Source organism: Mauremys reevesii, linkage group 1 (assembly GCF_016161935.1).
Source record: "Mauremys reevesii isolate NIE-2019 linkage group 1, ASM1616193v1, whole genome shotgun sequence".
NCBI lineage: Eukaryota > Metazoa > Chordata > Testudines > Geoemydidae > Mauremys > Mauremys reevesii.
In genome coordinates this window covers 121,879,370-121,896,801 of record NC_052623.1, presented here as the reverse complement: position 1 = coordinate 121,896,801, position 17,432 = coordinate 121,879,370, and the positions used below count along the sequence as shown (strand labels likewise).

The 17,432-nt window shown below is 38.2% G+C and overlaps 1 protein-coding gene across 11 annotated transcripts in view; it reads right to left on the bottom strand.

Annotated features, from left to right (window-relative positions):
• Positions 1–17,432, bottom strand: part of REV1 (REV1 DNA directed polymerase) — a 104,017-nt gene that overhangs the window by 38,122 nt on the left and 48,463 nt on the right. For 9 of the 11 annotated variants that reach the window (XM_039530215.1, XM_039530239.1, XM_039530172.1 and 6 more), the window contains 5 exons: positions 13,760–13,892; positions 10,936–11,064; positions 10,017–10,171; positions 7,141–7,260; positions 4,028–4,248 (listed from right to left, as the gene is read on the bottom strand). In XM_039530215.1, coding sequence (XP_039386149.1) covers positions 4,028–4,248; positions 7,141–7,260; positions 10,017–10,171; positions 10,936–11,064; positions 13,760–13,892 — 758 coding nt within the window. The remainder of the gene's footprint in view (positions 1–4,027; positions 4,249–7,140; positions 7,261–10,016; positions 10,172–10,935; positions 11,065–13,759; positions 13,893–17,432) is intronic. The other 2 variants (XM_039530162.1, XM_039530193.1) reach the window with 1 other exon arrangement.

Genomic DNA, 17,432 nt, shown 5'->3' with positions numbered 1-17,432 from the left:
TTGTCTCTCCGGTAAATGTTCCAGAAATGCATTGAGTTTCTCATAATTAATACAATTATATTTGGCGATGGATGCTCGGTAGTTTGCGACTCTAAACTGCAATGTCGCTGACAAATATGCCTTCCTCTCATAGAGATGTAGCCTTTTCCAATCACAATCGTATGGGTCGACCGGGCGTGATGTTGCTTGCCTCATGCATTAACCACATCAACTACAATGGAGTTGGTTGTGGATGTTGAAACAGGAAGTTTGTCTCTTTGGGAGGGATGCAGAAATTTTTGTCGGCTCTCTTGCCAGTTGGTGTCTGCCAGATTACTTTGGCAGGATCTAGAATTGACTCACTAATTGGGAGGGCAATTCTGGGTGAGTAGGAGGTGTGCAGAATATCCACCAGTGTGTGATGTGCATCTGCTACCTCCTGTAGAGGAATCTGCAGCAGGTCTGCCACCTTAGTAAGGCCTTGCAAGTTCTTGAAATCATCAGCTAGTGATGGGGGGAGGAGCATTACAGCCTCATCTGGCAAAGATAAGGAGAAGTTTGCTGGAGGGGTAGCTTCCCCTTCAAGACTTTCCTCCTTTTCCTCAAGTTTCCTCCTCCTCTGGTTCAGGGGCTTTGGACAGTGACGCTGTAGAAGACCATCAAGGCAGACTCTTTCTGAGAGACATTAAATGCCCGTGAAGTTTGGGATTTGTACGTTGCCCAAGGAACCCAATACAGCCCTGGGGAGGGGAAGATGAGTGGTGGGAGTGCCCAAGGGGGCCCATACCATGATCATGGTTAGTTCGATGGACTTGAGGAAGACCCTTGTATTGTGATGGTGGGCCATGATGAGAGGCCAGGGAAATGACATCCTCCTGGTCATTGTCAGACTTGTTACCGAGTAAGGGGGGCACTGGCTGGGGTATTGGTAGTACATAGCCTGGTGCCGAGTGCGATTCCAGGTGCCAGGATGTGCTCAAAAGCAGGATCCTGGTACTAAATAATGGGGATTGTGGTTCTTCCCCAACTGTCAGGTGTCTAGGGTACTGGAACTCTTACGGTACCATCGGCTCACTCGGTACTGTGGAGGAGTGTCCGTACCAATGGTTGTGAAGGTGCAGAGCGTTCCCTAGATGGGAGCTTTGTCTCACTCAACCAAAGGTTTTCTCAGAGCTGCTCCTTTAGAGGCGGTAGAGTGTTTGTCTTTGTCCTTAGAGAGCAGTACCACAACCTCAGAGCTTGAGCTCCAGGTGTGTGTAGGTGGTGCGGCAGAGCTCACAGCAGAAGCACTCTGATGTTTCTGGGTACCATGGTTCAGAGCAGCCAGTACCAAGGTGGTCACACTGGGGAACCCCTCTGACTGACCAACGACTCAGTTTGGGGACTTTGAGCCCTTTCTCTTTAGACTTTACGGGAGGAATCTGCTGGTCTTTCTGTGACTCTAACCCCTTTGAAGTTGAAGGCTCCAGGGATGATCCAGGGTCAGCACTTGGAGGCTGAAGTGTCTTCTCCATAAGGAGGAGTTTTAACTTCAGCTCCCTTTTCTTGCAAGACCTCGGCTTTAACTAGGGGCAGAGGGAGCACTTCTGAGGGATATGTGACTCTCCCAGACATCCAGAGGCAACTCTAGAACAGGGGTCAGCAACCTCTGGCACGCGGCTTGCCAGGGTAAGCACCCTGGCAGGCTGGGCCAGTTTATCTATCTGCTGCATAAGCAGGTTTGGTGGACCGCGGCTCCCCTGGCCGCGGTTCGCCGTCCCAGGCTCCAGTGGGAGCCGCGGTCCACCGAACCTGCCAACGTGGCAGATAAACAAACTGGCCCGGCACGCCAGGGTGCTTACCCTGGCGAGCCGCGGGCCAGAAGCTGCCGACCCCTGCTCTAGAAGCTGGGCATTCCCCATGGGAGGGAGGTATCACCTTCTAGCAATGAGGAATGCAGAAGAAAGTTCTTCTTTCCTCTCTTCTTTTATGCCCCCTTCCCCCGTCTTTTTTTTTTTTTTATTAACTGAAAGAACTTAGAGAGTCTTCTAAAGACCCTTGGGGCAGGAAACATAAGCTAAAGTTCTTTTCTAATCCCAAGGGGATAAAATGGAAACATTAACTACTAAGGAGAACAAAAAGAAACAAAAACAACTACTACTTATACTAAGGACACAGATAACGAAGGGACAACTGCTGGCTCCTTCAGTGCTAGACAGCCTTGAGGCAGACCACTAGGGAGGGAGAGTGCATGGGCAGGCTGGCACAGCGGCACAGATTAACCTACAGTGGAGCACCAACAGGGACACTACTTGAAGAAATTCAGTAGATAAGATTTTCCTAGACACGCATGGGAGTCTAAGCAGTCAATTTCTGCACAATTTCAGCATTCACTTCTATCTTTTATGATTGCGGCTCTAAACTTCCAAGTGAACTTCTTAAGTCTGAAGCAGCTGCAGTACTTTTGCTGAGGATCACCGCCAAAGTTGTCTATACTCCTTGGCAAGCTGCACCTAAATTCAATGGCTTTACTTAAGAATCCCCCACTTCACAGTTTAGATCAAATAACCTCATGCTGCATTTAGTAGCATTTAATCAGTTTTTTTTCATTTAATATTATGAAATTAAATGAAAAACTCCCAACACTGATGCAAGAAATTTGAGAAATAAAGCACTCAAAAGTCAGGAAATTACAAAAGGAAAAGTTTTCTACTACACTCTTAGACCTTGGCCATGAGGCCCCTACCCATTTCTTTTCCTGATTTCCAAGTGAAAAGTAATACATTAAGGTTTACTTAATATTAAATTTAATCTGTACCATAAATTATGAATGATATGCAATATGATCAAATTAGAATTTTGGTAGAAACATGGGTTCCAAGTTTCAAACTCAAGGTGCTGAAGTTAGGTTCCGAGGGATTGCCTAAACAAACATTTAGGTGCAAGTCTGCCACGCACAAGTCTGCCATGCAATAAGTGCCCATGTAGACTCTGTCGTGCACTAGAAGTTCCCTACTGTGCTTTAATGCAGTGGCTCTCAACCTTTCCAGACTACTGTACCCCTTGCAAGAGTCTGATTTGTCTTGCAGAGCCCCAAGCTTCACGTTACTTAAAAACTACTTGCTTACAAAATCAATTAAAAAAAAAAAGTGTCACAGCATACTACACTGAAATATTGCTTACTTTCTCATTTTTATCATATAATTATAAATCAATAGGAATATAAATATTGTACTTACATTTCAGTGTACAGTATATAGAGCAGTATAAACAAGTCATTGTCTGTATGAAATTTTAGTTTTTACTGACTTCACTAGTGCTTTTTATGTAGTCTGTTGTAAAACTAGGCAAATATCTCGATGTACCCCCTAGAAGACCTCTGCATACACCCAGGGGTACGTGTATCCCTGGTTGAGAACCACTGCTTTAATGTACCCTACTTTGAAATGGGAGTAGATTAAGTGTTTGTGTAGACAAACCCCTAGATTGTTGTTTTGATTCTAAAATCAATGAGAAAGGCAGAAGCTCCCTCCCTCTCCAATCAGGCATTTGGTTTAAGAACCTGAATATGGATACAGAGTCTAACTTTAGGCATCCAGGTATGAAAATGTTGGCCTTAATTTTTATAATTTTCATACATATTTAATTTCTCAATCTTACCATTGCACTAACTTCCTTTCTGAAGGTAATAATTATTTTAACATTGTTATAGTTAATAAAATATTTTTAAAATGCAGTATTTTAAAAGATATAAATTGGTTAAAAATCTGCACTATGACAGTCTAGATATGGTATTATGCATTGCCACATGGGTAACCAGAATTTGAATTTCAGACTGGTAAATCATTCCCGGGAACAGAATGTTAGGATGAGAATGATGGATTGTCAATATGACTGCTATGATTGTGGCTGTAATAGAGTGATGTCTTTAAAAAAACAACAACAACAAAAAAGATTAAATGAGGGCATTCGGAATATCCATGGGAAACAAGGAGGATCTTCTGCTGTGGGAGGAAGTCTTTCAAATATAATATTTAATCCTCCAAAACGTATGACAGTTTTAGTTTACCTGAGTAAACCTTATACCATAGTTGATCTCAGCTGAAACAGATTTTCTTTCCTTTTCTGTTCGAACAGGTCTGTCATCCAAACCACGACAGAATCTGTAGAGCATTTGTCCTGTTTTTGGACCAAATTCCTTCTGGAGTTTTGACATAGTAAGATATTGTAGGTCTCCACAGGTTTTAATTCCCAAAGATGCCAACTTGGATTCCATTGACCTACCAACTCCTAACAAGAGAATAAGTAATTTTGATCTGTTAAGTCTATACAATCCAGACAAAGTTCATTATTTTTAAAGCACTACCATTCTCTTTTAATCTTGAAATGCCTGGTATCCAGTTCAAATTTTAAGGCACGATTGGGGGAAAAAGCACATTGGATGCATTACGATTGACCAGCAAATTTTATATCATGTACAGTATTTGTTTAGTCTCACTGAATTTTAGTTAAGGGCCTAATTTTGCAGTTACTGCTGTCTGTATGCTTGTTCCAGTGTCAAGACTTACTAACCTGTGCTTGCTGGACATTGCTTTTAACCTGTAGCCCCTTGGATAAGGACTGTGTCTTCTATACTTTGTACAACAACTGAGCACAAGGTCAGTATTAAGACTGTACACTGATTAATACACTTTATCAATCCAAAATAGTTCAGAAACAAAACAAGTGAGATATATTTGCAACTGTACACAAGTGTTTGCACCTAAAAGGAAACCAGTAAAAATTCTAGCTATTTTCAATTGCTACTTGGTTGGAAACATGTTATTTCAGAGAGGAAAAATGGCTCAAATTATGAGTGAGGTGAGTTACGAACCATCTGAAAATTGTAAGTATTCTAGTGTGTTAATTTTTAGTGAAATTACTGGTTTATAAAAAAGTAATAATTTACAAAGTAATCAGAACTTACGCATTTACACTACTATAGATAGCTAAAGTTAGAATATTCTCACAATCAGATTCCATCTTTTAGGATCTCCATTTTACAATTTAAATGATGTACTGACACTGAAAACACTACAGAAAACACTAAATGCAAGTGGCATGAGAAAACTTTAAAGGACTTTTAAATTAAGCATACTACGTTATACTATAGAAAATTAAATGTAATTAGACAAAAATGGATAGATAGTACAGGTTAGATGAAGAGGCCAAACTAAAAAAACGTTATGTATCAAGAAAAAAAAAAAAATCAAGCTTCTAAAACCTAATCGCCTGTAGGCAATCTATAGTGAGCCATAGTCAGAAGTGAAATTGACAAAATTAAGTATTAATCTAGTTTTAGCACTGTATATTGAGGAACCAGGGCCACCCGGGCGGGGGGGGGGGGGGGGGGCGTGGGGCAATTTGCCCCAGGCTCCGGGCCCCACAGGGGCCCCCACGAGAGTTTTTCAGGGGCCCTGGAGCAGGGTCCTTCACTTGCTCCGGGGGCCCTGGAAAACTCTCACGGGGCCTGGGCCCCCCGGAGCTTCTTCCACTCCAAGTCTTCGGTGGCGGGGGGTCTTTCCACCCCGGGGCGGAAGGACCCCCTGCCGCCGAATTACCGCTGAAGCGGGACCTGCCACCGAAGTGCCGGGTGCTGCTTCGGCGGCGGGGACCCCCCACCACGGGTCTTCGGGGCACTTCGGCGGCAGGTCTCGGAACGGAAGGACCCCCTGCCGCCGAATTACCGCCAAAGTGGGGGCCCCCCGCCGCCGAAGACCCCAGGCCCCCTGAATCCTCTGGGCGGCCCTGTGAGGAACGCATGGATAATGATGCTATTTTCAAATATTTTATACGTCTATTACAATATCTTTCTGTTTTGTTTCCTTATATGAACTAAATCTACATTAGCTTTGGAACACATTCCTAAAACAGCTGTGCATACAGTTTGAGCAAGATTAAGTACCCATTTACACTCTGTATTTCAGTTATCCTTTATTAATTTCAGGGTCTTACCTTTCAAACTGTGTCAGGTGCATACACTATAAAGGTAACGTGCTATCCTGTTACATACAAGAAAGCACTTTGCCTTACAATTGCATAAATACAGTTGCCACAATTGAGCAAATTTCTACTATTCTTCCATGACACAATCCACACAGCTTCCTGTACCTCAAGTTTAGTGCTACACTCTAATTGTTTAGACCTTTATATACAATAATTCAATGAAAAACAATTATGTCAGTTCTACTTCTATGTCCATTATGGCTAGACAGTGTACACAGAAGTGTTAAGGTATTTTAGTCCTATTGTAGTTTCCTTTTCCATTGTATTCTCCACACACTATTCCATCTTGCATTGGCTAATTTCAAGGAATACTTCCTTCTTTCAACTCAAGGATGCCCAATTTTCCAGTATCTCCTCTTCTACATTCTACTCACTGACTTTTTACTTCTCCGCCTTCCTTGTTTTTCTCTAACCCTTCTCTTACTGAGAATTTCCTAATACCAACAAGTTTTAAGAAAACCATCCATCTTTTTACTTCCTTTCCTCTCCCATTTTTCATTCATGTCTCTTCATCTTTATTAACTCCCTTTTTCTGGTGCTTTCCCAAACTTCAAAATTCTGCCAGTGCACACCCCCTTCTAAAAAAATATTCCCTTGATCCTGACACCACCCACAATACGATTTTCAACTATTCATAACAGAGCCAACTAACCAGGTGGGCAAGCACACATAGTAAGACTTTTTTGTTACATTCCTAACAGTAACTACCCATGTAGTCATGTACTCAGCAGGAATTCTGCTGGAGATGTCACACCCACAAATTAGCAGTGCAAAAATATTCAGGCTGCCTGAAATACTAAACTAAGCCCATCCCTTGCCAACTCACCATACTGTATGGCTTTGTAATGTCTTTAATAAGGAATTTATTCTTAAAGAAGATACAAAGAAAAAATGTAAAATGACAAGAGAAATGAGGAGCATTCCAGTATTCAGCAGATAATCCTAAACATGAAATATCTTCATTTTGCAGATTAGATAACCTTAAATAATGCCCAACCTCTTTTATGTGAAATTTGGGAAAATAATTTGCCCCTTGATTGATACTGGACACCATTTTACAGCATATAGCAAATTCTAACGTCAGCCTGAAACATCCCTGTAAAAGGAGGACATCAATAATTCAATTTAAAAATGTACCTGGAAGATTGCTAACTAGCTGACCTCTAATAAAATCATCCACTTCCTCAGGTTTTAAGTGATACTGTCCATCTGGTTTTGCTTTGCGAGTTGCCATTCTGGCCAGCAGAATATTGGAACCTGAAAAAGTGAAAAAATAATTAAAGGATGCCTATGCTGATTTCTGCCATCATAAACAGCATTTTACTAGTCAGAGGATGAGGAGAAAGGTGCAGAGAGGTATAGCCACATTTTAATCTCTCTCCAAATACTGCTTTGGATTTTTTGTTTAATATTTACTTGTTCCTGCAGTCCATGCTTCCATTTTGGCAATTGGTAGGATTTGAGGGAAAAGGGATATTTTTGCAACACTAACTTGTACTTGCTAAATTATAATAAAAAACGCCCACTACAAAATACTGTAAGTCTCCAGTGAATGTTCTATACATGTAGAAGTAGACATAGGAGCTATCAAAATTGTTAAAAAGTAAAATTACAGCATCTTTGTACTATAGGATCAGTGATACACAAAGGCTCATGAGACACAAGTGACTCTTTAATGCGTCTCTTGCGGTTCTTTGCAGCACGTTATTAAAACAGTGATTTAATTATTTATCAACCAATCAGGATGCTTTTAATATGTAATTAACCAATTGTAGGTGATAAAAAAAAATGTGGTCAGTCATTTTGCTGTGAGAATTATATAGTATGTGAAACAATGAATTCTCACTACTGTGGCTCTTTTGGATAATGGTGTTCACTAATTTGGCCCCTGAGGTCTGACTATCACTGCTGTGGATCATTCTAGAAAAAGATGTTGCACTCAACTTAAGTATATAATAAACTGTCTGTCTTACTAAAAAGTGAATTATATGATAGAAATGGGTATTTCTCAGCCCTGTTACCTGCTAAAAAAGAATAAAATTCCATTAGTTTTACCATTAGAATGCCCCATAAAATCAGAGTGAGGGGGACATTTGGCACACTTTCCGAATTTTTTTCTGCTTACAGGTTTCTTCATGTCCAACCAGCTACCACTCTAATATGGTGCGTTAGCATGTCTCATTCTGTGATATCACTGCTACCAAAAAAACCCTGCTGTAGCATAGGGCAAACTACAAAAGGTTAGGTAAATGCCACCATTTACAATGTGTTGTTCCCGGTCTCTCCTGTCCCCCAAGGGTTACATTATTTAATATCTTTTTGGTAAATAATGATGGTAATGCAGACATCACGGGCACCATGCTAGGAATTATATTTATGACACAATCAATAAAGGATTCCATGTCCAATTTTCCTTTTTCCTTTGGTGTCCCATCCTCTGCCTGTAATACGTCACTTCAGATTTCCACCATTCTACCTCCCTTAGGTATATGGCTCCCATTACTGTAGTATCTCAGTGACTCACAATCTTTACTGTATGTATCCTCACAGCATTATGTAAAGTGGGAAATACTACTATACTCATTTTACAAGATGGGGAACTGAGGCACAGAAAAACTAAGGCCTAGTCTACACACATTCACAGGTTTTAATTTAATTGGCTTAGATAAAATGGCTTAGTTAAGTCAGTGATAGCTCTGTCTGCGTGGATGCTCTTATTTCAATCTAACAAATCTGTTCCCAACAAAAATAAATAAATTAAAAAAAAAAAAAAAAGACGACACAGTTATATCAGAGATGAGAGCATTCAAACACACCTATATCAGAAATAAGAGTGTCCAACACAGGAGTTTGCACAGCTTGAGCTATATAATCAGTTTAAATTCACATCTTTGATGATATTGCTGCAACCTTCCCAAGGAGACAATGCCTAAATTACTTGCTCAAGGTCTCAAAGTATGTGGCAGAGTAAAGGACTGAACCCAGGTCTCTTTCAAGTCACCGGCTTGTGTCTTAGCCACTGGGCCACATGTCCTTTGTTCCAATCATTTTATCCTGGTCTAAGTTTGAAGTCTTTGTACTGTTTCCCATCATATGAAGTTTTAGAAAACCACTGGATACACAGTAATTGCAGACTGGTCTCTTTTTAAAAGAATTTGATATATATTTATTACTGGAACAAACATTTGACTGGAGGAATTTGGTTCTTTCAACCAATAATACAAAACTGAAATCAAAGTATAAAGGTATGCTCAGAAATTGTATTATTTTAAAACAAAGAATAAGCATATTAAATAAGGCTATAAACAGTTCCAAATATGTCTCAAGGCAAGGCATGACAAACAGGAATCTGGAGAATTTTATTTAAAGTTAATAACAACGATGAGTAACAGATAATGGGAGAAATCTACCTCCAAAGAGCTACAATAACGGATTTCAACTTAAATCAGAAGTGAATTTTAATTGTCTCACAATATTTATTCCCAGATTCTCATTTCGATAATATGATTATGAACAGAGAGAAAGGGGGAGGGAGAGGGAGACAAGGAAAAAGAAAAAGCAAGCACGGAAAATTTTCAAAGATGTGAATTCATACACTGTACCTCCTACAAAACTGACTACCTCTACTTTTAGTGAACATGTTTCATGACCTATACCAAGTCATGCCACCCTACAGCCCTTTATTACTTTCCCTTTTTATACAGGATGGTGACTGAATAGGTTTTATCCTGCTTTCATCTGTCAATCTTAATATTTATTTTAAAATGAACACAAAGTGTCCCAGAAGTGAAATTATACCACACTGTCAGTACTAAAAAGAGAGCTGGTAGCAACCCCTAAAGTTAGGTTGCTTAAAAAAAATTCCCTGATGGAAAATGTTAATACATTTATTTTAATGGCAATGTTTTGTGTATTTCATGAAAACTGACCGTTTTAGACGTCTCTTATGTAATTTTGATATGCCCAAGGACGGCAAATGACACTTGTAAGTAAATATTAAATAAAGTACTAACCCATCCCAACAGAGGCAGCACATTTAGTCTGGTCTTTGATTTCGGTGCGGATAGCACTTGCAAATTCATCAGGAGTCAGTCTGGTCTCTGCAAGGATTTCAGTGATATCTACTAGCGCTTCATCACAACTGACTGCTTCGATGTTATGAGTATAGCTAACAACACAAAGTAAAGGAGGTGAAAACAGCAGCAACAGCTCACCATCTGTTAAAACAAATATGTAGCAAGTAAAGTCTTCCTTTTGTGGTGGTATTTCCCTAATTTTTTTATTCTCTTTATCCCACACAACTTAGTTAAGCATTTAAAAATATTAATATAGCAAGTTACGGCAGCACTACTGTCTAGGACTAATTTCATCATGCTTTTAAAAGATTAGTTGGAGAAGGAAAGTTAAATATTTTATTCTTCACCTAAAAAATAACTGACTCCTTCCCCCCACCCCCCAGTCAAATGAAATAAAGAAGTAAAATTTTCTTTAGATTTATTCCACAAAAATTCAGTTCTTGAAAATGTGCGTCTAAAGAAATGTTGGTGTCTTGGAAGGGCAGCAGCACATACCACACTTTCTAACTGAAAGCCACAGTCTTCTCCTACTGAAGTCAGTGGAAGTTTTGACACTGACTTTAACAGGAGTCAGACATTGATCATTTTGCAGGATTTGACCTCAAGATACAGAGCAGCACAGGAGAAAATCTCACTCTAAGCTGACTACCCTCCATTATCCAGTCAAGATAAAAAGTTACTACAAAAGGAAGATCTGAGATGGGCATGGTTTGGAAGGGGGGGTGGGGGAGAGGAATGGGGATAACAGACCCATGAAGATGAAAGTCCTGGATCACATAATGGCATTTGGGAATGTGGCAACTGAAAACATGCTTGATCGGTGCCAAAGATTATACAAATACATAATGCACTTTACCTGGCCAGTGTCTCATATACTATCTGTGTAACTTCTTTGTATGCATGGAAGTCATATGGAACTGCTTGAAGACTTGGACATAGCTGTTTTGCTTGGCCAAAAAACATTCCATTCTTTACCCCAACTTGTCTAAAATCAAATAAAAGCAAGTAAGTTACATAGATCTGCCCTTTGCAAAAAAAAAAAAAGTCACAAAATTTCAGATATGTACAAGATGAAATGTTTGTATAGCACTACCTAGCACAATGGGTTTCCAGCCCATACCCAGGGCTCCTAGATGCCATAGTAATACAAATACATACTACTAATAATATTCATATTTTCCCATACCACTACTCCAGACAAAGAACAGATATACAGGAGTTTTCTGCACCCATGTAAATAGTCTAATTGATGCAAAAGGTGACTTGCACTACAGTAATTAAATTCAATAATTGTAAGATTTTGTGCTATGTGTCTCAAACAAGGAACAAAAGCAGGGCTATTGGGAATATACACAATAACTTATTTTAAAATTAAATATATATGTATTTTAGACAGGGCTTGCCATCTCCTGATCCAAGCTATGACAGAACATGCACTATGCAAAACAGTACAACTCTGCTAGAGCATGGAGAAGGAAGGCGGATCAATGTGGTTTATTTTATTATAATGGCACAATTTTGTAAAGTTATATATTGAACTATAAAATAAATTAAATCTTTGCAAAACCAAGCCATAAAAAGAAAAAAAAAGCAGCTCATCTGCCCTAAAATACTCTATCCATGGTTCCATGGTGATAATAACTGCAAAGGCGTTATTTGCACTAGAAACCAATTAGGGATGTTGATTACTCGCAGTTAACTCATGCAATTAACTCAAAAAAATTAATCATGATTAATTGCACTGTTAAACAATAGAATACCAGTTTAAATTTATTAAATATTTTTGGATGTTTTCTGCGTTTTCAAATATACTGATTTCAATTACAACACAGAATACAAAGTGTACAGTGCTCCCTTTATATTATTTTTTATTACAAATATTTGCACTGTAAAAATTCACCGTATACAAGCACTGTTGCGCAATCTCTATCATGAAAGTGCAACTTCCAAATGTAGATTTTTTTTGTTACATAACTGTACTCAAAAACAAAACAATGTAAAACTTTAGAAGATACAAGTCCACTCAGTCCTACTTCTTGTTCAGCCAACCACTAAGACAAATAAGTTTGTTTACATTTTTGGAGATAATGCTGCCTGCTTCTTATTTACATCACCTGAAAGTGAGAATAGGCATTTTTGTAGCCAGCATTGCGAGGTATTTACATGCCAAATATGCTAAACATTCGTATGCCCCTTCACGCTTCGGCCACCATTTCAGAGGACATGCTTCCATGCTGATGATGCTTGTTTAATGCTTTTTAATTTTTTTTTTAAATTAGATTTGTGACTGAACTCCTTAGGAGAGAACTGTATGTCTCCTGCTCTGTTTTACCTGCATTCTGCCATACATTTCATGTTTTAGCAGTCTCGGATGAGGACCCTGCACTTTGTTTGTTTTAAGAACACTTTCACTGCAGATTTGACAAAACATAAAGGTGGTACCAATGTGAGATTTCTAAAGATAGCTAGAGCACCTGACCCAAGATTTAAGAATCTGAAGTGCCTTCCAATCGTTGGATCGTTATCAAGCAGAACCAGTCATTGCCATGAATGCATGTCCTCTGGAATGGTGGTTGAAGCATGAAGGGAAATATGAATTTTTAGCACATATGGCACGTAAATATCTTGCAACGCCAGCTACAACAGTGCCATGCAAACGCATGTTCTCACTTTCAGGTGAGACTGAAAACAAGAAGCGGGCAGCATTATCTTCTGCAAATGTAAACCAACTTGTTTGTCTGAGTGACTGGCTGAACAAGAAGCAGGACAGAGTGGACATGTGGGCTCTAAAGTTTTGCATTGTTTTATTTTTGAATGCTTTTTTTGTACATAATTCTACATTTGTGAGTTCAACTTTCAGGATAAAGAGATTGCTCTACAGTACATGTATTAGGTTAATTGAAAAATACTATTTCTTTTGTTTTTTACAGTGCAAATATTTGTAATAAAAATAATAATATAAAGTGAGCACTGTACACTTTCTATTGTGTTGTAATTGAAATCAATATATTAGAAAATGTAGAAAATATCCAAAAATATTTAAATAAATGGTATTCTATTACTATTTAACAGTGTGATTAATCTGGATTAATTTTTTTAATAATTTAACAGCCCTAAAATCAATTATATATCTTTGGGACTATAATTAAAACAAGTTATTGTAGACACTGGATGTTCGCCTCTTGGCCAGGCTATGTGGGGAATTCAGCACAAAATTTGTGGAAAAAGTACCATTGGATTTAGTGATCATAAGTGATCAGGATTTTAATTTTATGCCTCATCTGAGCCTGACCTCCAATAGTACAACATTCCTAATGCCATGAAAAAACATTGGTTCAGTTTCAGAGAGAAGGATGTCACCTATTAAACCAACAATACCACTGTGTATGGAACCTCGGATTTTCTTTAGTGGCCTTGGCCCAACTGAAATATGCTTAGCTAGTGAGAACTGATTAGATCACAGCTTGAAACATGGTATTAAAGTAAAAAGGGAGAGCAAACACATTTTCCCTTCTTGTGCTGGTACCTAGCATAATTTATTTAAATGTAATTTCTGAAACAAAGACTAAGTGTTCTATTTTTGGGTGAATTTAAGCAATGTAAATAGCAGGCGAAATATCTATCTGTGAGCACTGAATGACAGAACTTTACAATCAACATGACAAATAATTTCTACCTACCTGGCTTCATAACTACAAGATGCAATTTCAGCCATTGACAAACCAGAGATATCCAAGTCAGCTCCATTCATCTCAGTAGAATCTGGATTCTCCCCAATTGATGAGTCCAGTTCATCAGGAATTCTATTTTCTGCTTGGAAAATAATATTTTATATTTTGTTCTTATATTATTGTCTTAATGGCTCAAAAGACTTATTTAATTCACAAACAATCAATGGATTACAATTAAAAAAAATTTCAGCAGTTTCTGTGCTCATATTTTATGATGAGAAATTTCTTCACAATATATTGGTTCACATCGTCCAATAACTGATTAGGTCAACAAAGAACTTACCCATATATTAACACCCATCTATGGGGTTGATCTCTGGAGGACAGTAAAGTATGATGCTACTGAAGAATAACTATACTTTCTTTTTTTTCCCCACCGAGACCAACTTGTAGATGGCTAGTGGCCAATAAAATTCAGACTATGATAATACTGTGAGTTGAAAGAGCCGTTATTACCCTTAACGTGGTTGTAAAAAAAAAGATTTACTTGCCAAACTACTGAGGTTTCTTTAAGCTACAACCTATAAACTAAATGCAAGACACTCAGAGCTTATCAACCATTTGTCTGAACAAAAGAATGTCATATTACACCCATTTTAAAAAATGTACAAGAATACAGAATTTCATCTTATAATGCAATTCTACAGCTCAGCCTCCTTGTAACCTAGTACTGACATCTCTACTTTCTAGTAATTAATCTAAACATCAAGTAACTTAATTTAGACACCTCAAATCAGAATTTTAAAAGTTAAATGAAATACCAAGAATATTTTCAGATCAGGAAATGAGCAAAACATGTATTTCTGCTGGATACTTATATGTCCTTCACAACTTTCAGCTTCATTGTTAAATTCATAAACAAAGTTTCAGTTACTGGCCCCTGATGATTCTCTTACTGGGATTCAAAAGCACCTGATTTAGAATATCATTCCAAACTTCCACTGGACCAAAATGATGCAACGCTAAATAAATACTCCAATCTCAGACTATTAAAGAAAAGGATGAGACAGATCTTTAGCTAATTCTATAAAACCTACTTTGAATGAGCTAAGGCAAAAAGACTTAAGAATCATTCAAGCCAACTGAGTACTACATACATATGCAGAAATGAATGGTAGAGAGATACAGCAAATTGGGATAAAGTAAAGCATTCTCTACTCTATTCTGTTCAGATTCTTATTCTCTGCACATCAACATGGTATCTAAGTATCTCTAGATAAGCACACTGACTCCTAATTGCAGGTCAGCCAGAAAAATTGAGTAGCTGCAAAAAACCCAACGCTCTTAAATCAAATCAAGAACTGAACTCTAAATGGTGAAATCTCAAAAGGACAAAAAGCTACTGCTGCTTTAAAGGAAAAAGTATAATATACAACTTAGATTTGGTTTTCATTATTGCAGTCTATTTAATACAATACACTTCTGTAATATAATACAACATACAAGTTATAGCTGCACAGTGCCACACTGCCCAATAATACTGTATGGCAATAACAGCTTACAGATTAACATTTTTAGTTTGAAAAGAATTATTTTGCTATCTCCACATAAAGGTGGTTATCGGACCAAAGAAAGTGTTGTAATGGGGGGCAGAATCTGACTCATGTGGGCATCTGCCTTTCTATAGAATTTCTGCTAGTTTATTTGTCTTTTTATTTCTTAAAAATTTGTTCTAATGTTTGATGGGCTCATTAAGTTACCTAAGATGTCAGAAGTTGCAAATTTATGAAGAGCAAACTTGTGGCCCAAAAAAGATAAGAATGACAAGAACAACGTATTTAGTCTGTGCCTTCCTGTGCCCTGGCCTGAGATGTTGTTGTCATCTTGTCTATCTTCACTGGGCTCGCCGACCTTTTCCACAGCGAAGCAGAGCAGATCCCCCCATGAGCTGATGGAGCCACTTCATGTGAAATTCCGGGCAATGCAGAACACATTGTCCTCACTGGAAGGCAAGGTAGAGAATCTCTCATCAAAAGTTGGGAAACTAGACAAGTGCATGGTGAATGTGGAGCAACAAATGGAGAAATCAGAGGCCAGGACCCCAAGTCTGTGAAAAAGAAATCGCTGAGAATAAATCTGTGAGTAATATGGTAGTTAAAACTGCTGCACTTCAGAATGAAAATTGGAGATACTGGAGTGGAGGGAAAGAAAGACAAAAAACATCCACGTCTTGGACATCCTGGCTAGGAAAAGAGACCCCAACCTCTGAATTGTGTGTACACACTAATTCCTTAGTTTTCGGACATGAATGTTAAAGAAGATATCAGAGTGTAATTTCTACCACTCAGGAAGCTGCTCCAAAATGGACATACAGGGTGAGAAAGACAACAAATTTTAAATTTAAAAGTTATATAGTTTTGGATGAATCCAAAAAAAGAAAAAAAGAAGTATTTCATAAAGGATCCAAGATTCTACAGTTCCTAGATATTTGTCCAGCAATCCAGACCAAAAAGCAGGAACCAGTATCACTGAAGAAGCAATTTGCAAAAGCAGTAGTTGAAGCTGCAGGCATCTGTACCCGGTCAAACTAAGTGAGTCACAGATTTATGTATTTATTTTTTTCAATTTGGAACATTATTTCTAATAAGCAAGTTCTGGAGAAGGAAAGATCAGAGAACAGTTTGGACAGCATGAGGCATCAAACAAATGAAGTTTGCTCTATATTGGAGACTCCGTGTAAAAATGAATTTAAATAAAAAGAATACTCGGGCCCAATTTTCTTCTCATTTACACAAGTATATCCCCAACAGGTTGCACATGTTTAACAGAGCACAATTTGGCCGTTTGGGTTTTTGATATCTTTAGAAAATAGATTTAAGTTTGTTTCACATGATCCCATGTGCCTACTGGACCATATTTACATGCAGTGCACAGCATAATTTGTTCCTGCTGTGAAGTGCTTCATGTACGCTATCTAGGATGTAGCAAAGTTAGAGTGGCCTATGCAATTCACAGTACCACCTTTTCAATTAATGCTACAAAGTAATGCTCAATCACTAAATTCATTTTGTTCTCCTCAAGAAGACAATCTGATACGTTTTTATGAAAATCCATAATAGTCTCTCTTGATACAAGTTTGATATGTTGAGATAAAATTAATAAAAGAGAGACTTTTAAAAAATGTAATGAACCTGTAGTTAATAAGATACATACTTTAAAAAAAGAGTGCCAGGGAGGGAGAAAAAAACAAAAACACAAATTTTTTTTTGGCAAACTACAGGTTGTACAGTCAGGCTGTGCATTAAGAAAGAAAGAGCTGCCTGCCTGCCAGTAAGGGAGGATGCTGAAGTAAAAGGACTGAATGTGCGCACTTCCAGAAAAAGCTGCTGCAATAAAGAACAATGAGTTTGTAACATACTGAACTTGAGCCCCAGTGAAACCTTGCACACTGAATATCACAGAAGAGATACTGTTGAATTTGTGTATCACACACAATATGTTATTCTCAGCTAATCTTCCTCAATTTTATCTAACTAGCTTTCCAAGATGTTTCTAAATTGTAACAAATGACTTTCTTATCAAAACACATTGGCCTGGAAAATGTTACAGAGTGCCTATATTTAGAACCGTGCTACAACTTTTCACTGACAAACTATAGTGCAACAAGGCTAAATCCCTATAA